Here is a 19,544-nt window from a genome sequence, read left to right as displayed (position 1 = left end):
TTAAGAGCAGTATCCAAGAGGGTTTATAACTTTTTTGCTGTTTTCCTGAAAACTCAGCCTGGTTGGTAGCTGACATACCCAGGAGCTCAAATGGGAAGGAGAGTCTTCCTCTGTAGGTTATTGTATAGATTGGCTTTATGTAGGGTAGAAAAGTTAGGGAAACCTCCTGGGAAGCCAAAATCTCTATCAGAGAACACCTACAGTTGGCTGCATGGGCCATGTGTGTCAGAAAGTGTTGGGAGTGTGAGTGCTCAGTACTTGTGAATATTTGGGCCAGGAGAGTTGGTGTTTCAGACCCAGCACTAACTGTAGCTGTTTGTCTTCATTTTATAAAACAGGAAGAAGATCTCACCATATCCAGGGCACAAGTGAAACAACAACCTGCTGCCACCTGACCATGCACTGACACAAAGTTGTTCTGAGTTTTACAGTTGCCCCAGATTTTTGTGTAAGGGGCTGATGGAAACTCATCACTCCACTCTGCTGGGTAAGAGAGCAGACACTCAAGCAAAGGGCTGCATCTTGGTTTCTCCAGTTTTCCTCTCTCCTGGATGGTCTTGCCTTCTGTCTCCTTGAACAGAGAGTCAAATTTTAAAGTCAGCCCAGCCAGAGGAGCAGTTTTCCTCATTCCTTCAGCTGAGAAAATCCTTTTCATGTTGTCCACAACTGTGATGAAAAGAGAAGCCCCTCTCAGACACTGAACTTGTCTGTCAGGAAAATACCATTTACAGGTAAGAAACTGCTATTCCCAGCAAAAAATATGGAACTTCTTCCATGTGAGACTAGAGAAGCTGCCCTAGGGATAGAGCATTTTTTATGTGTGAAAAGGAGAAGAGACTTGGGCTGCATCCCACACCACAAGTTATTCAACTTTTTGCTGTTGAACAATATGTCATTGCAATATATTTGACAGATAACAGCTGGTGATAGGACTGATGTCTTTTAACTCTGGTGGTCCAAGACTCAGACATCTGCAGCTGAGTTTCTAGTGCCTCTTGCTCCCCATTGAGTAGAAGAGAAACCAGGAATGACAAGCTCAGAAGTTGAGACAAAAGTTGGGTGGTAAATCGCAGTTCTTGGGCCCAGATGGCACCACGATGGGCATTAACTACAGCAGTTAATAATTTCTGGTTTCACTGAACCTTCTCTCTGAAAGCTTTGAAAGAGCCTACAAAGAATACCAACCCAAAGGTTTTGTAGTGTTTCCTGGCATCTTGATTTTATATGTTTCTATTCTCAGCTGCTTAAAATCATCCCAAAGTACTGTTTCATTGGTGGGGGGTTTTGTTCTACTGTCTGTAGAGGGTGGTTCATATGAGCTGAATTCTCTCTTTGTAGCTTCAGTTATGAATAGGGGTCAGCACCCAGGCAGTTGAACGCTCGAGATCCTTTCCATGCTGTATATAAATAGCACGCAGCTATTTCACAGTTTCATATTCATCTTGCAGGCTTCCAGCACCCTTGTATTCCCAAAACTCTTCCTATCCCACAGCATTCGGGTTCTCGAACGTGTTGACTCAACCTAAATTACAGCAGGGCTTATCCCGGCCAGCAAAGCTCTGATTTGGCTCCTGTGTGTTCTTGTTCTCATTCCTGACCGTTGGTGTCAAGCCATGAGTGCTCAGAGCTGCTCCTGTGGGTTTTCCAGCCCTGGGATGAGCTCAGCTCCGTGGTTAAGCCGACGGCTGAGTTACGTTACCTTGCGCACGTTAAGTCAGTCCCTCGCCTTGCTGGTCAGTGGAGGAAGCCAGAGAGTCTCCAGCTCATGGATAACTAACGGCCAACATCCCCCTGTCCGGCGGAGATAAGAGCCTGGTTAAAACCAAGGGAAATTTCAGACTGTCTCCCAAGTGTCGCCTGTCTTTTGCTTGACACAGGACTTGTCATGTCTCCCTTCCTGCGTATTGGTTTGTCCAACTACGACAGTGGCCCTTACCTGCCATCCCAGGGGGAGGTGATTAACCCTTACTGTGCTGTGATGGTGAAAGAAGCCGTGGAGTCAGGTAAGTGGGGAAGTGTTAGATATGCATGTGAGCTTTTATAAGTCGTGTGGGTGCCTTTATGTGTCATTTCTGGTGCGTGGAAGGCATGTTGGTAAAACGCAGAGTGAACTATAAAATAGTTTGGCTTGGAAGAGACTTTAAAGATCATCTAGTTCCCCCCCTTTATATGGGTTTGTGAAGCCCACCCCCCTTTAAAAGGATTGTGGGTGAAGGTGAAGTCCTTTTTGTGCCTCAGCACAGTACTGGATTGGGTTTGTCATGATCTGCAAGACAATCCAATTTTAAGCTAATGCCCAACAAATCTATGTCTACAGTTTGGGGTTATTATCAACTACATTACAAGTCCCAGCATGTGACAGAGCAGATGAGCTGAGCTGTATTTGGTTTCACTTTTCTGTGAGCAGTTGTTGGTTTGTCAGTGGAACTCCAGACAGATGAAATCTGAGTGTCCTAAAATATCCTGGCAGAGCTGTCCATGCTTATCATATTTTTCTGGAAAACTCACGGATCCAGACATTTCCATGATTTAAAAAAAAAAAAAAAAAAAAAGGCACTTGAACAGCCTGGTCTTTGCAGAGGGTTAATTTCTCTGTGTAATTGCTGTGCTGTGTAAAAGGTTTGAAAGTGAAACCTCATGCAAAGCAGTTTTCTCTGTCTGGATGGACACTTTTCCTGATGGACCAACACTGATAAGTCCTCATAGGGAAAACAATTCTTATATGTCTTATGCATGAAAATAGTCCCAGTGAGGATGAAAAGTTCTTCAGTTGTGCTTTTGAAGAATCATGAGGAGCAAGACTTTCAGTGTTAGGGAATTCCCTAACGCTGGTTGTTATTTATCTTAAATCTTTGATAAATTCATAATTTGACTGCTGTGATTCTTTAAAAAAATGAAATCCACTCAGAAATCCCTTTTCATTGAGAATGCCCATGACTCTAAACCCCAGAGGATGTTAAAGTAGTTTAAAAAAAAAAAATTAGAATTTTAAAGTAATTCAGTATTTCACTGGAATTGTTTGTTTGTTTTAAGAGTCAGCATTTATCACATTGAACTTTTTCTTGGCTTAAATGTTATTTTAAATTATTATGTAAGATACAATTACTGGTAAATTCCAAAGGAAAGAAAATACTGCATGACAAAATATCAGTAAGATCTCAGTTTTAACTGAAAATACGTCCTATTTCAGCTCTATGCAGCTCTTGGCTGTTTGCTTTAGTGAGGCCTTTGAAATCCATAACTCAAACTGAAGTCTGTGTCAGTTTGAAAGTGGATAAAATCAATTTGGTCAGAACAGACCTATGTTTATTAGTCTCGCACAGAGCTGAAAGTGTTTTCTGTTGTGTAAAAAACACAAAAATACTTACTAAGGGATATAATTTTTGTGCTACTCAGGGTCAATAATCACAATTATTATAATAATTATAGATATTATTATGATTATTATAATAATTCCTCTACCAGCAAGAAATAAAAAAAGTACGTTTGGAGGGAACTTTTCCCCATTAATGAGGACTGAATATAGGAAAAACAACATTCTAGTATTAGAAGATTTCTGTTTGCTGGGGTGTTGTTTCATCTAATGATTGCTCAGAGCATGGTGGGGCAGCCAGAGGGACTCTCATCACATCAGTGTCAGCAGGAACCTCCTGGGACTGATTCACCTCAGACTCCCCTCTTAGGGTGGGTTGAACCCCCCCTTGGGAGGTCTTAATCTACTACTGAGGGAGGGTGTTTATATGTGTAGATGGTGAACTTTGCCTTCAGGTGACTAAGAAAAGATGAGGCCACCATGGGATCCATCTGCCCTATAATTCCAGTCTCCTGCAAGGATATTGATGTCTGAGCAATTCAACCACCAGAGAATTATAGCTCAGGGAATGAAGAGGGATGTCCATGATGAGATTCATCTCAGCTTGAGGAACACATCCATAGTGAGTGTGATGAATCACACCCTAGAAAAGCCCAGTGCTCTGTGCTGACTGGACAGTCCACTCAGGGGTACACATCTGACATTCAGAGAGCTAAGCCTGACTCTAAATCCCAGAAATGCTCTCAGCATGAGCATCCTGAGGAGCTGTCATGCTCAAACAGGCTTAGAGAAGGCAAAAGGTCTCCAGACAAACACTAGCTGAATATATTTGTAGTAGAATTACGGAGGTCTTTCCCAACCTTAATAATTCTAAGATCATCAAGTCTAACACTGCCAGTTCCACCACTAAACCATGTCTTATCCCTGCTTCATGATTTTTTTTTTAATTTTTTTTGGTCACAGTTTGCTCTCTGGTCCCTGGTTTCACAGAGCACTTGCTACTCAATAATAATGGGTTTAAAAACAAAGTGGTTCCCTGATATGCAAATTTTGGCTAAAATTTTGCCATGACCAAGGAGTAGGAGTGGATCAGCTGCACAGCTGGTAAGAGATGCAAACCATCCTGACCACCAGCCTTGTGCTCTGACACTTGGACTTTAAGATTTCTTCAGGGCAAATGATTGTTGAGCAGGGCAGGACGTGCCTAAACCCAGAGCTGAATTCAGGATGGATCCAAGTCTCAAACCTTTCAAGCTCTGTGCTGGAACCAGTTTGGAAGATGACTCTGCTCTGACTTTTCAATGTCCTGTTATGAATGAGATATATACATATATGCACATACATGTTATATATACCATGTATTAGGAGGAAATTCTTTGCTGTAAGGGGGGCTCTACAGAGGCTGCCCAGAGAAGCTGTGGCTGCCCCATCCCTGGAAGTGTTCAAGGCCAGGTTGGATGGGACCCTGAATAACCTGGGATAGTGGAAGGTGTCCCTGCCCATGGCAGGGAGGTGGAACAAGATGATCTTTAAGGTCCCTTCCAACCCAAACCACTCTGTGACTGGGGTTTTTTTGTTTCCTTGTCTGTTTGCAAACAGAACTGTGGTAGATGATAAATGTGTTTGGTTTCCAAAAACAGGGAGTTTGACTTTGGATTCACGCCAAAGGCTGTACCTTGCCATCCAGCCATGATGAAAAAGACACTGGGACAGAAGTCCCCAGGGTTTTGAGAGTAATGCACCTTGTCTGTGGGCACAGGAATGTCACAACAAGGCCACCCTAAAGAGTTTCAGAAGCTCAGGAAAAATCTTGGACATCCTTTTTGTTTTGGTTTGGTTTTCCACTTGCTTATTTTATAAAAGGGTCCCTGTTTTTTTATGATATAATCTTTTAAAAAAACCTGTAAACGCCACAACCCCCTACACCTAGAAGTGTTATAGCAATTTATTACTGATGACAAAACTTTTCAGAGATCATATGTGCCTCTGAGGTATAAAAAAATCTGCCCTTTAAAAGTGGCTTCTGCCTTCACAAACCACCTGGCCTGGTGCCATTTCACCACCTGCCTTGGTGACATTTGCTTCGTGAGAGATCCTGCTCCGTGTTTGAACTCAGCAAGCCTCCAGGAAAAGGGCTCCCAGCTGTAGTGGAAGCTGCTCCCCGGGAAAGAACAGTTGCTATTTTATTTTTCAGGAACCCAGGGTTGGATTAATCCCTGGCAAAATTCCACAGCCGCCAGCGGGGATGCACCAGGGGTGACTGTCTGATCCCATATATCGGGCAGTTCATCCACATACCAGGGTTTGTTTGTTTAAGCCTGGTGTTCTGGAGTGCAGCACAAACGAAAGCACTTGTTTTGCAAGTGCTGTGTTTCACATCTGTGGTTTTTCACTGATGTAGCAAAGAAATAATGGTCCTTACTGAGATTTCTGTTCCCTGGGGTGCTGAGAAGTTTATGTCTCATTTTTATCTCTGATTTTTTTGTGATTTTGTTGAAAGAGTGTGGCAAATATATATATTTGCAAGCTTGATGTGAGTGAATTAAGCCTGAAGACAATGAGCTCAGTAAATGATTGCCTCAATCTGCTTATGTGAAAGGTCAACCCCACTTAACTGACAGAGGTGGATTCACCTTAGATTGAGGTGCTCTAAGATTTGGGGAAATTGAATTCCTGCCTAAAATTTAGCTGCACAGCTGTTCATCACACCAGGCAGGACAGGGTTGAGAAGTGGTTTTATGCTGCGGTAATGATCTGGGGATCAGATCAGTTCTCCCCAGGGAAGTAGTGGAGTCACTATCCTTGAAAGTGTTCAAAAAACATCTCAACCTAAATCTATTCACTAAGTGTAGTTTATGCAGAAACTCTGGCAGCCCTTTCTCCAGTGTACAGGGTGCCCAAGGGAGATTTTTTTGTTATAATCTCACAGGCCTGATATTTGTTCTTTCCCCGGTAAACATTCTTTCATTTCCTGAGGTGAATATTACACAATCATGAATTTATTCTCCTTCTCTCCTGCTTTCAGTAACTTTGGAGCTTGTTTACCAGTTTTAATCTCTCCTAAAGATGTGGTAAAAGCCTCAGAAATCCTGGAGTTCCTACCTGTGTAAATGAAAACTGAGCAGAGGGAAGAAAACTGAATTAGTCCTCTCATCTAGGGAAAAATTTTCTCCAGCATGTCACCTTCCAGGCTATCAGCTGCATGTTCTTTTCCAGCTGGGTGGGATGAGGGAAAGGCTGGGATTATTGGAAATAGGAGCACAGTCTTTGGCAGACAGGAGTCGCAGGCCTGCTGCTCACACAACTGCTTTTTATTCTCCTATTTCTCCAGCTTCAGCATTTGATGGGTTGACAATTTTCAGAGGGTAGCTGTGATATACAATTTACCTTGAGTAAGTTTCCAAGACTTTTACAGGGCTGTAGGAAATAAAACTGGCTCTATAAGACAAATAAATCTGGCTGAGACTTTTCAGAAAGAAATAACTAGAGAGAACTCTGCAAGCCTCAGAGACAACATTTCTATGTATCACCACTTTAAGATGCTGTGAAGGATGAGGAATTAAAGCATGAGGAAAAGTTTGCTTGGTTGAAATCTCTGCATCCCTTTGGAATGTTTGCAGGTCAGCAAGACAGTTCATGTATTAATATCCCTTAATTAGCTACTGACTAGACATGTGTTCCAGCTGAACCTTAATCCTGAAGTGCACCCAGCTTTTGGGGGATTGAAGCAAACCTGTCTCATTTTACACTGGGACAGATGATCCACATAGCTGGTTATCTGTGATGAGATTCATGTGATTAGAAGTGGGTATTTATGGTGTTGGAGTCTGCATAATTGGTATACTCAATAGATGGAGTCAAGGGTGGAAATTACCTTTTCTAAGGTGTCTGTATGTGGTCAAATGAACCGCCCTCAGTCCTTTGGTTTATATTGATTATATTCACTGGCTCTGAATGAAGTCAGTTTTCAGGCAGCCCAGATATGGGCATACACGTGGTAGACATCTAAATTTAAGCGAGATTAATCCCATCCTAAGCTTCACTTCACATAGAAACCTCCTAGGACAGTCTAATGTGGTCCATTACACACCCTACTGCGAGAGAGACTTTAAAATGGGTAAATAACACAGATCTGTTTCACGGGCTGCTGAGTGGTGGCCTTATAGCAGAAGAGAAGCAGGTCCAGTCAATCCAAACCACTTCTTCTTGACAGAGAATGGCCAGGTGTACGTGCAGAAGAAACCCACCATGTACCCACCCTGGAACAGCACCTTTGACGCCCACATCAACAATGGCAGGGTCATGCACATCGTCGTCAAGGACAAAAGCGCCGAAATGGTTTCGGAGACCACGGTGGAACTCAAGGTGCTGGCAGAGAGGTGCAAGAAGAGCAATGGGAAGACAGAGATATGGGTGAGCATCGTTATCTTCCCTTGCAGGATGCAGTGGGGAGGTGCTGCAGGGTAGGGGAATGCCTTGTGTCCGTGCCAGGCTGTGACTGCCACCAGCAGGGCAGCAGGAACTGGCTGCCGTCCAAGGAATGATGTTTTCAGTCTGCTTGGGTGTGACTTGAGGGAAAGACCTGTCAGAAAAGAAGAGCGTGGCACATTTATATCACCTGCTGCTGCTGGGTTGAAACATGCCCTGTGCTAGTGAGGATTCTGGTTCAGGTGAGCTGTGGCCACGTATTAATCTTTGCTGAGGAGACTCACTGGGAACAAATGGTGATATGACTGGCTAAACATGAGTTATTTTATGTTCTCTGGGGAAGCAGCTTTAAAAATTTAATCTGATGTCAGGAGACTGATTCACGGCTGCCTGACTTCAGAGTTATGTCAGAGGAACTCCTTTAAAATCGCTACAGTCAGAGTGGAGTAAACTTGAAGTAACAGACTTTATAAGAATGCTAAATGTAAGGGTGTGTTCCCCGCTAGTCCAAGCAGTAAAGTTCTTGATAATAGTATTTAAAATGTAATACCCAGTATTTATAAGTAACAATGAACTGGAAAGACATTTGGAGAGGAACTGATAGAATGGAATTTTTTCATTTGCATTATTTCTCATGACAGTTCTTAGGCTAAGCTGATTGGGTTAAGGAGAGAGTGGAAAAGTCAAAAAGGCCTTGGTCACTCACAAGACCTAAAAACAAGATTTGGTTGAGATTTTCATGTTTGGATTTGGTGTGATGCCCCAGCCCTGGCAGTGTTCAAGGCCAGGTTGGATAAGGCCTTGAGCAACCTGGTCTAGTGGGAGGTCTCCCTGCCCATGGCAGGGGGGGTTAGGACTAGATGGTCTTTATGGTCCACTCTGTTTTAAAACATAACTTTGAAGGAATTTTGATTATTTAGGGATAGAATTGAAAACTAAAAGGCTCTGCTCAGCATGACTCCAACCCCTGTAACCTCGTGGGGAGAGAGGGGACACATAGTCTGGAGTGCTGAGCTGAAGTGGATTTGAGAGACCCTGGTTCTGTTGTGTCCCAGCCTGGTGACATCTCCTCAGATCTCTCCACTTACTCCCTGATACAAGTTACACCCTGGGGAGGGTGGTCCCAGGTATCTCATCCTCCAAGGGTCATGAGGAGAGATAATATAATTTTTTTCACTTTTCTGTGCAAGGGCACTCTTTGTTCTGGAGGTTAGAGAGGTGACCCTGCTTGGGCTGTGCTGGAGATTGAGTGAGGAAGGCACTGCTGTGGTTCTCAGGCTGAAGGAATCCATGAATTTAGGTCCTTTTATACCTAGGCAAGTGGATTCAGATTTCCAAAGGCACCTATGGATGTTGACTCAGGTAGGTGGGAATTTCCAGGTCCAGTGGAAAGGTCAAAAAATGTGTCTGAGTAAGCTGCTAGCATCCTTCACAACATCCCTCACAGTGAAGTTAGACTTGTAGAACTCAGTGTCTAAAAGACTTCAGTATCACCCCTCTGAAGGCTGGGTTTTTTGAACTTTCTCCTATTTTCCCCTTGCAGGATCCATAGGGAACAAGTTTTCTCTATAGATAGAGCTGGTCCTGATCTGGTGTCTAAAAATCTGCCTCCATCTTCCGTGGTTAAGTCACATCTCTTCCATCATAATGCTTTGAGTGTTTGGTTAGAGGTGATCTACCCTACTCTCTTCTACCCTGGGTAGGAGCAACCCTAAAATTAGCATTCATTGGTATTCATCAATTCCCACTGGGAAAAGGAGATAGCTTGAAGTCATCTGAAAGGATGAAGTCATCTTGAAATTATTGCTGTCTTGAAGTCATCTGAAACGATTTTTCCTTCTTTGAACGACTGTTTAATGGCCTTCTTTTCTTGTTTTTCACTTATCTCAACCAGCTAGAACTGAAACCTCAAGGGCGAATGCTGATGAATGCAAGATACTTCCTGGAAATAAGTGGCAAGTGATTTTGTTTTTTAATTGACAACTCTGTTTCCTGGTCTGTGGGTGAGACGTGATGTCTTCACTAAAAGCAGTGTCTGTGTTACTAGTGATTGATTCATAAGAACTAACATAACTATTTGAAATGAAAACTCCAGAAAAGCAATTTTTACTGTGTGATGGGGATGAACACTGACTGTTCTGTGTTTTGCAAGGCAGATTTTTGGCTGTTTTACCACTAAAATGGTAGATTTTCCCATAGCTTTTCCCATTATGCTAAACAAGACAGAATAGAAACATAATGAGCCAGTTCCCTCTCAAATAATTCTACTTTATGTACTACAAGAAAGACATTGAGGGGCTGGAGTGTGTCCAAAGAAGGGAACAGAGTTGGGGAAGGGTTTGGAGCACGAATCTGGTGAGAAGAGGCTGAGGAAGCTGGGGGAGCTCAGCCTGGAGAAGAGGAAGCTCAGGGAGACCCTTTTGCTCTCTAAAACACCCTGACAGGAGGCTGTAGCCAGGTGGGGATCAGTCTCTTCTCCCAGGTAACAAGCAATAAGACAAGAGGAGATGGACTCAAGTTGCCCCAGAGGAGGTTTAGATTGGATATCAGGGAAAATTTCTTCACTGAACGGGTTGTCAAGCCCTGTCTGCCCAGAGCAGTGGCGGAGTCACCATCCCTGGAGGCATTTAAAAGACATGTAGCTGTGGCCTTTGGGGACAAGGTTTAGTAGTGGCCTTGGCAGTGCTGGGTTAATGGTGTAACTTGATGATCTTAAAAGTCTTTTCCAACCTGAATAATCCTATGATTCTGTACATGTGAGATGTACCGTGATGTGCATTATAGTGCAAATGTGAAGTCTGGGATAGAATTCCAGCTGACAACACCTGAGTGCACTTGTTAGTGGAGCTTTTAAGTTCAAGAGCAATCCAGGCAAAAGAGGAAAAGAACCTAGAGAGTGATTCATTTGATCAGATGCAGGTTTCTGCTGCAAGGTGAGCTGAACCTTTCACTGGGCTCCTTGCCTGCTCCAACTAGACCTCCAGGGATGTGTCAGCAGCTTGGTCACCCTGGATAGGGGGGACACAGTCACGTACAGGTCTTCACTGGGAACCAAATCCCACCTGCAGAGTTTGATGTCCAAGTGAAATGCATTTTGCTTTCTTGAAGAAAATGGGTTGAATATAAATGCTTATTCTTCTGTCTTTTTGTTGCCAAAATTCTCATACCCTCAGGGCGAAGCTGTAAAATGTAGATATCTAGAAGGATTAAAAAAAAAATAAAAACATAGAAACACTGAAATCAGACAACAGAATGTCCATGCTGATGTTTTCTTAACCATTCCTACCTTTAATAGAGACTAGACTGTTGTTGCCTCCTTGTGTGTTATAAGACGTCAGAGAGGCCAAAGCATAGGAAATCTAAGTTGTGTTTGTGTTATAAATAGCAAGATCAGCATCAGATCACAGAGGGGACCATTTTCCACATATATTACCTGGGTAACTTGCTGGGTAATGTGTGAATGAAACAAAACAGAGATTGAGAAGGAGATCCTGTGTGCATTTGTAGACACAAGCACACACATGAGCCCATATGTGCACGTGAAGTCAGAACTGGTTTGTTTGCTGTTCTGAAAAGTGTAAAGGTGAACTGTGAATAATGGCATGGACACAGCAAACAACAAAGCAAATGTTGGCATTGAAAAAATAACAAAACAAAATATCCTAGGAACATACATATGTTCATATGCACACACATGTACATGATCACATAAGGGATTCAGTCAAATATCCACATATTTGGATATATATTGGTATGTATATATAAATACACACACACGTGAGTTTGTGTGCATATATAAATAATTAATTATTTTAATGTGATTTCATCTTTTTCATGGCATGGTTCTTTCATTCAAAGTTAGAATTTTATGTTTGAATTATCTCTTAGGAAGTTTCTGGTCTGCATTTCAAAAACAACATTGTGAATACTCAAGGGAGCTCAGAATCCCAAATTTAAAGTAATTTTAGTGCAGGAATGGTAGATAAAAAGCATCCAAAGAAACACCCAAACAAGCCTTGTGTGGGTTTCATAAAATGATATTTCTTTAAGTGTTCATTGCCATGAGTGAATCATCAACTTCAGTCACTTAGTATGTTGGCAGCTGCATGTTCTCAAGGCACCTGAGCAGGACAAGGTACCCTAATAAATCTTCTGCTTCATTTCCCCCAGATGCAAAGGACCTGGCTGACTGTGAGACTGAAGGTTTCTTCTCCTTGCACCAGCGCAGGGGAGCCATCAAACAGGCCAAAATCCATAATGTCAAGTGTCATGAATTCACGGCCACCTTCTTTCCACAACCCACCTTCTGCTCTGTCTGTCATGAGTTTGTGTGGTAAATGAAAATAGAGCTATGCTTTTTCTCTTTTATCCCCAGAGAACTGTTCTTGTGTCGTTGTAGCACTTATGAACATGGCTTAGTGTTGGACTTGGCAGATCCAGGTTAGTGGTTGGACTCAATGATCTTAAAGGTCTTTTCCAACCTAAAAGATTCTATGATTCTCTGATGAATACCTACTCCTGCTGTCAGACCCTTGACAGCTTACATTGCATCACTTCAAGAATGTGGTTCACAGCTGTAATCCCAACTGTGAAAATTCCCTTCATTTTTTTATTATTTACAAATATTTTAGGGTTTGGCCAAATGTGCAGACATTTCTCATCAGTCCAGTTTGCTCTTTGAATATTGTGAAATTCGGATTGTGAATATGTGCTGAAAAGGCTGTGAAAACCACAGAGAATCACTCCACCATTAGACTGAGTGAAGGCAGTGAAATTAAATAAGCTCTACAAAGACTGATAAAAAGCAAAGTAATTTTGTTGTCTTCCTTTCATTAATGTTACTCTCCTTTCTTCTGCTGAGACTTTCAGACAACTCAGAATTAACTACTTCTCTGTTTATTTCAGGGGTCTGAATAAACAAGGCTATCAGTGCAGACGTAAGAAACTTTTTTTATTTTCTTATTGTCATTATTTCTTTAATCTTTTCTTACGGAATTGCTTTATTAACACCATGACACACTTGCTGTTGCAGAATGTAATGCTGCCATTCATAAGAAGTGCATTGATAAAGTAATAGCCAAGTGTACAGGATCAGCAATCAATAGCAGAGAAACAATGGTATGTATTATTATTAATATCATTATTAATATTATTGTTGTTGTCATTTATTATTTATTATTAGATTGCTTTTAAAAACTTGAGTGTAATTCAGATGTCTCTATAAAACAACTTCTGTTGAAGCAAAAGGTCCTACTGAAACTAAAAACTGTGTGATCTGATCTGAGTCCTTTGCTTATTATATTCCCAGTGGTTTCATTACCTCCTACTTAGGATTTACTCAAATGCAGCTGCTGAAGAAGGCAGTTGCTGAATCAGAGCTGACATTTTTCTAATGCATAAAGTACAGCTCAGAGGGAAGTCATGGACATGAAGTGGGGATTCACTGGAGAAAAATCTTCACTATCAGATGTTAGGACATCACACTGAATTTTCAGATTTGTACTCGAACATGCCTTTCTGTGTTATCTGAGATTTCCAAGCAGTCAGTGGAAGATCTATTTCCACTATTAATTGCTTTATTTTTCTCATGTCAGTTTATTCTCATGTCACTTTATTCTCAACTTTACTTTTTGGTAGGCAAAATCAGAACTTAAACTCTTGACAGGACAATGCCCTTTTCCTTGTGTCCTACAACTTCTCTTTGCTCTCAATCCCACCCTGACTCCTCTTTTCTCCTGGAGTTCTTAGAGATGAGATTCATCTCACTTGTCTTCTGACATCTCTGCGGTAGATGTATCCAACTTTGTCATCACCTTTCACTCCTTATGTACTAAAAGAAGAAAAAGAGGCTCTTCCAAGGAGTGATTCATGGCAGCAAATGTAGAGATTCATTTCAGGATGAGATGAATCATTTTTAGAAGTATCAATGTTTTTCCACTAAGCATTAGGGGAGTCTGGGTGTGCAGATGAGGGTCAAGCAGTTCTTTGGTCAGATAAAATCAAGCCCAAGGCTGAAACTACCCAATTCCCTAATTAATAACTGAATTGCATGTGTTATTATGTATCAAAATTTGGCTTTGTGTGCCTGAATCATAGTTATAGATAGTTTATTCTTAATAAAGGATTAAAAGGCTGTAGGCATCCTGTGGCGCGAGTTTGGTTTTCCACGCGGAGCTGAGGTGGAGAGGAGTGAATTGCCAACGTGGTTTTTCTCTTGCAGTTCCACAAAGAGAGGTTCAAGATTGACATGCCTCACCGCTTCAAAGTCTACAACTACAAGAGCCCAACTTTCTGTGAGCACTGTGGGACGCTCCTCTGGGGCCTTGCACGGCAAGGACTGAAGTGTGATGGTGAGTGCCTGGTGTGTGTGGCACGAGCTGAGCATGGCAAGGGGGTCATTGTCCTTAGAGGGTTGCAGTCTGAAAAGCCAGATCTCATTTATCACCCTTCTCTGCAAAATCTCCATGAGGTGGCATCCAGGGTGGTGCAGGAGTGGCCTACAGGACTGTCCTTCAAGAAGGATCATTCTTCAAGGAGGATGAGAACTGTCCATATAGAGAAAGGTCTGTGGTCCTCAAGGCTGAGGTTGCTTCCTGAAGAGGCAAAGAAAATCAAAGAACACTGTTGATCTTCCAAAATCATCCCTAGTATGAGCTATGCTCTATCTCCAATACCAGACAGACCTAAGATACTTCACTGTCTTCATAATCCTACGCCAATGGGGAGATCCTGTTCTGTGATTACAGTTTATCTCTGAGCTGTAGAGTTTTGGTGGCTTGTACCTGCAAAGGCTGATGGATGTGGAAACGCAACCTTTGACCAGAAGAAGATAGAAAAAAGTCTCTGCAGAGAACCAAAAAATGACCCGAGTGCTATTTCATGAGACATTTGAGCTGTTTAAGTGGCTGTTCTCTGCCCTCAGCCAACAGCAGCACATATTCCTGCCCAACCCTTTAGAGCCTTTGTTTTCGTGACTCCTCTTGTTCTTTCTTTCAGCATGTGGCATGAATGTCCATCACAAGTGCCAGACAAAAGTAGCAAATCTTTGTGGAGTTAACCAGAAGCTAATGGCTGAAGCTCTGGCAATGATAGAGAGCACTCAGCAGGTAAATAAATCATTTGAGCCTTGAGATGCTCTTCTCATAAGCAAAGACCTTTTATAGGTCTAGGCTTTTGTGGGTCACACTCAATAAGCTAACATGTTTTTAAGCTCAGAACATGACATTTGGCTCAGGAGCCGTTTCCTGTTTCCTGTACTCCAGGCTCGCTGTCAGCGTGACACTGAGCAGATCTCCAGGGATGGACCTCTGGAAATTGGCTTCCCAGTTCCAGCGAAGGATGTAACACCACTGCAGGCATTGCCAGCATCTACAACGGGTAAAAAAGGTAACTAACTCCATCTAGTAATACGGGGCAGCAGCTCTGTTAATGTTTTGGGTGGTCCAAGGTTAGCTGGAGGTGACAAGGATGGGGAATTTATTAGCCCGTGAATCTTTCATGCATCTCTCCAGCCTAGAGCAAGACCACAGAATCACAGAATATGCTGAGTTGAAAGGGACCCTCAAGGATCATTGAGTCTAACTCCTGGCCCTGCACAGAACCATCCCCATGAGTCATCCAAATGCTCCTTGAGGTCTGTCAGGCTTGATGCTGTGACCCCTGCCCTGGGGAGCCTGTTCAGTGCCCAACCACCCTCTGGAGAAAGAACCTTTTTCTAATATCTGACCTCTGCCCTTTCTGATCTCAGGATATCAACGACTTCCCAGCCACATCACCTGGGCATGGCAGATACCCTGGATCCCAATCTGGTTCTTTCTCTGCAAACGTGCACTTCCCCCATGTCATCCCAACCTCTGGTGACTCGAGACCCCAACCACCACTCCTTCAGCCAGCACCTAAACACTCTTTCTGACCAGGTGCTTGAGCACATCTCATACCTCCACTGGCAATAATGTGCTTATTCCCTGCTTGGGACTCACAGACTTTTAAAACCAGAGAACTTTACAGAGAAACCGAGCTATAAACAAGAGGTTTGGAGTTCTTCTGATCACTGTGGCCGATTTTCTTTCCAATTTCTTATTTTTGGGTGAAGGTTGACTTCCAGTAGCTTTGAGAACCAATGACAGATCCTCACTTCACTCACCCAGGAGCTGATGTAGGTGTCACAGCCCTCTATGTACAAGAACAGATGTTAAGGAGAATAAATGAGATAGTGTATCCTTTAGCCCCCAAGGGGAAATACATTATGTCCACATCTGTGCTTAGTTTCTTTCTTTTCTGCAAGTAGAATGGTTATGCTGATGTGAATCAGTAAAGCCCCAGATGGTTTCACATCTGTTTTAGATGTGGACCTGTTTGTCTGCTGAGTGTTCTTGCTGATCAGCATTTTAGAACAGTGCAGCAATGGGATAAATCCAGTGAGGGACAGAATCTCTTACAAATTCATGTTGTTATTGTTTACATCCAAGTGAATGGATGATTGAATAAACTCTGAGCAATTCCACTCCAGGACAGCTGGAATGCTTGAGCTGGAATGTTTCACATCCAGAGCAGGGACCCAACACCCAGTATGAAAATGCTGTCCCATCTTGTTGTCTGGACCACATTTCATGGGACCACATCAAAATGGCAACCAGCAAGAAGGACCAAAGAAGACAGGTGGCCAGAAATTAAGGGTTTGGTCATGTTTTGCTGCCATAAAACAAAAAAAACATGAAGGAGTTTGTAAAGTGGTTTGTAAAGTAATGTAGCTGAAGAAGATGAAATTCCACTGGAGTAAAAATTCCTCTAGAGAGAAAGCAGAGTGGGAGCAGAGTCAATGTACTTAGATCTGGCCACAACATTTCTATTTGTTTGAAATACCCTTTTAAACCTCTAAGAACAATACCTATAAGTGTTCTGGGGATTTTCTGCTCATTTCCAGGGGTTTATTTGTATGCTTTGATGTGTGTTGCAGAGCCACAAGGCATCTCCTGGGAGACTCCGGTGGAGGGCACAATGAAGGGGGAGGCTCTGATAGAGACAGACTTGGGAGAACAGTCCCAGGAGCAGCAAGAGCACCAAGTGCAGCTAAAACTGACCATTGAAGATTTTGTCCTGCACAAGATGCTGGGGAAGGGCAGTTTTGGCAAGGTAAGCCGAAGGGGACTGAGACACCACTGCATATGTTTGACTGTTGCTTTTTATGGCATGAAATAGCTCGTGGTTTGAAGGCCACTTGGGAAAAAACATAGAGTCATAGATGTCATCATTTAGGTCGAAAAAGACCTCGAAGATCATCAAGTCCAACCAAGCCCACTGCTAAACCAAGTCCCCAAATGCCACATCTGCATGTCTTTTGAACACTTCCAGGGATAGTGACTCCATCACTGCCCTGGGCAGTCTGTTCCAATACCTGGCCAACCTTTTAGTGAAGTAATTTTTCCTAATAATTAATATAAACCTCCCCTCACGCAACTTGAGGCCATTTCTTCTTGTCCTGTCCCTTGTTCCCTGGGAGCAGAGCCCAACCTCTGCCTGGCTGTACACTCCTGTCAGGGAGTTGTAGAGAGCCAGAAGGTCCCCCCTGAGCATCCTTTTCTCCAGGCTGAGCCACCCCAGCTCCCTCAGCCACTCCTGGAGCTCCAGCCCCTTCCCCAGCTCCATTCCCTTCTCTCTCACTCCAGCACCTCAACGTCTTTCTTGTGAGGAGTCCAAAACTGCACCAAGGATTAGAGGTGAGGCCTCACCAGTGGGCAGTACAGGTCACTGCCCTGGTCCTGCTGGCCACACTGTCGCTGATAAATCTTCAAGCCTTCAAAGAATCCTTACCCTGGCATGGCTGAATCTTGGACTCTTGTCTTCTCCTTGTTTAAAACAAAGATCTTCTCCCTGTCGCATTAGTTACTGTCCCATGATTGCCCATGACAGGAGAGGAAATCCCCAAGTAAATCTGAAACTTCTCCTTCTCTGTGGGTTAATGGGTCCTGTGCATCCACAGAAAGCTGGTGGGAAAGATCTCTGTGCTGTCCCCCTTCCTGCAGCTACTTCTGCCAGCTTAGTGAGCAAACTCAGAGGGAGATGGAAGCATTAGCTGACAAGGTGAGTGTGGATCCTCTCTTGTCTCCAGAGCAGCAGGTCCCCAGCTGGGAACAATAACTGCTCTTTCCCAGCTCTGATCTGTGCTGGAGCGTGAAGCAATTTTTACAACAGCCAAGAATTTGTGCTTTAGAAACAAGAACCACCTGTTTTCAGCAGATACATTAATCTTGATGAATTATGGACTACTGCTCCTCCTTCTTGCAGATATTCCCTGGAAGGGGACTCGCGTTATTCAGCACCAGCCAGAGCTGCAAAAAGCAATTTCAGGAGAACTCATTATTGTATTTTCACAGCCAGTAAGGAGAAGGAGTATCATTATGTATCACATTGCTCACATCCCACATCTTTGCAAGGTGCAAACTGTGCTTTAAACAAAGAGCTGCTTTTTGGCTGCTAAGTGATCTGGAGCAATTCCTGCAGCCAGTTCTTAAACTGGGAAAATATTTCCTGTGTTGGCTTTTCACACTTGAAAATCATAGTCTCATAGAATGGTTTGGGTTGGAGGGGATGTTAAAGACCATTTAACTCCAACCCCCCTGCCATGGGCAGGGACACTTTCCATTAGAAGGTGTCGTGTCTACAGTTTGCATGGGAACCAGACCTGAGGCATCTCAGAGCTAAGCCGGAATACCCCAAACCCCACAGCCCAGACTAACTTGGACTCAAGAGAAGTCATAGAAACATTTTTATTGGAAGGAAGGGACCTCTGGAGGTCCTCTAATCCAAACCACTGCTCCAGACAGGTCTAATGAGATGAGGTTGCTCAGGTGTTTGTCTAGTCCAGTTTGAATACCTCCACTGAAGTAGATTCTGTACCTTGTTTTAGCCCTCATGCTAACATGGACTCTCCAAGCCTGCAAGCATCTGTGTCTCCCTGCAGTGCACCATGTGGGTGTGCAGAGGATGGGCTATTTCATGCCTTTCTGCAACAAAACTCACCCACGAGTTTCCTGTGTAGGTGTCGCTCCTGGTGCCCTCATTTGCTTGGAGCGAGATTCACTTCCCCATAGAGGGGACAGGGTGTGCAGATCTCAGTGCCCGGGTGGTCTCCCCAGCTCTGCGTGGACCAGGGAGGTTGAGGACCAGATCCACAGCCTCTGCATGAGGTCTAGCATTGCCTACCTGCCCCTTGGAAGTCACAGCACACGTCACAACTGTGGCGTGTTCCCCAGTTTCCCCACGGGAGCAGTGCCCTGCACAAAAACGAGGGTAAAAAGGGTGCCTGCAGCATCAGCACTTGTTAGCATTTCTGGTCATTCACTGCACAGACAGAGGGAGGCTCTAGGCTCTACTCTCTGTCTGGTGCTACAAAGTGAAATGCAGCAGTAGCCAAAAGAGTAAATAAAACTTTTGTCAGGGCTAAAACATGTCTGAGCTTACTCAGTAAATAGTGTCTGGTAGAGAACTTCAAAGACCTCTTTGATGAATCTTACATATTTATTTAGTCTGTGGAAACAGTGTTGACAGGCTGTTAGTGTGAAGATCAGGACTGGCACTGCCTTCCAAGGTAGACTTCTTTGCTCTGTGGTCTCTAGAAAACACTTTGCTGCTGCTCCATGTCTCATTTTCACTGCCTACAAAAATAGATAGAGATTGTAACTCCTCTGGGATGTATTTTCCCATTCTTAGAGAACTCCTGCAGCAGCATGGGGGACCCAACCTTTTTGCTCAGACCTGCTAATTGGGAGGAAGGGGAGAAAGCCACACCTGATATAGATCAGTC

At 43.4% G+C, this 19,544-nt stretch overlaps 1 protein-coding gene across 3 annotated transcripts in view; it reads left to right on the top strand.

Annotated features, from left to right (window-relative positions):
• Positions 1-19,544, top strand: part of PRKCQ (protein kinase C theta) — a 59,066-nt gene that overhangs the window by 16,599 nt on the left and 22,923 nt on the right. For 2 of the 3 annotated variants that reach the window (XM_032688728.1, XM_032688727.1), the window contains 11 exons: positions 339-731; positions 1,878-2,003; positions 7,527-7,726; positions 9,636-9,696; positions 11,912-12,074; positions 12,647-12,678; positions 12,774-12,859; positions 13,962-14,091; positions 14,738-14,847; positions 15,004-15,127; positions 16,698-16,873. In XM_032688728.1, the coding sequence (XP_032544619.1) occupies positions 1,886-2,003; positions 7,527-7,726; positions 9,636-9,696; positions 11,912-12,074; positions 12,647-12,678; positions 12,774-12,859; positions 13,962-14,091; positions 14,738-14,847; positions 15,004-15,127; positions 16,698-16,873 (1,200 nt within the window). In that variant the 5' untranslated portion in view covers positions 339-731; positions 1,878-1,885. The remainder of the gene's footprint in view (positions 1-338; positions 732-1,877; positions 2,004-7,526; positions 7,727-9,635; positions 9,697-11,911; positions 12,075-12,646; positions 12,679-12,773; positions 12,860-13,961; positions 14,092-14,737; positions 14,848-15,003; positions 15,128-16,697; positions 16,874-19,544) is intronic. The other variant, XM_032688729.1, reaches the window with a different exon arrangement.

Source organism: Chiroxiphia lanceolata, chromosome 5 (genome assembly GCF_009829145.1).
Source record: "Chiroxiphia lanceolata isolate bChiLan1 chromosome 5, bChiLan1.pri, whole genome shotgun sequence".
NCBI classification, from domain to species: domain Eukaryota; kingdom Metazoa; phylum Chordata; class Aves; order Passeriformes; family Pipridae; genus Chiroxiphia; species Chiroxiphia lanceolata.
This window is presented reverse-complemented; position numbering and strand designations above follow the sequence as displayed.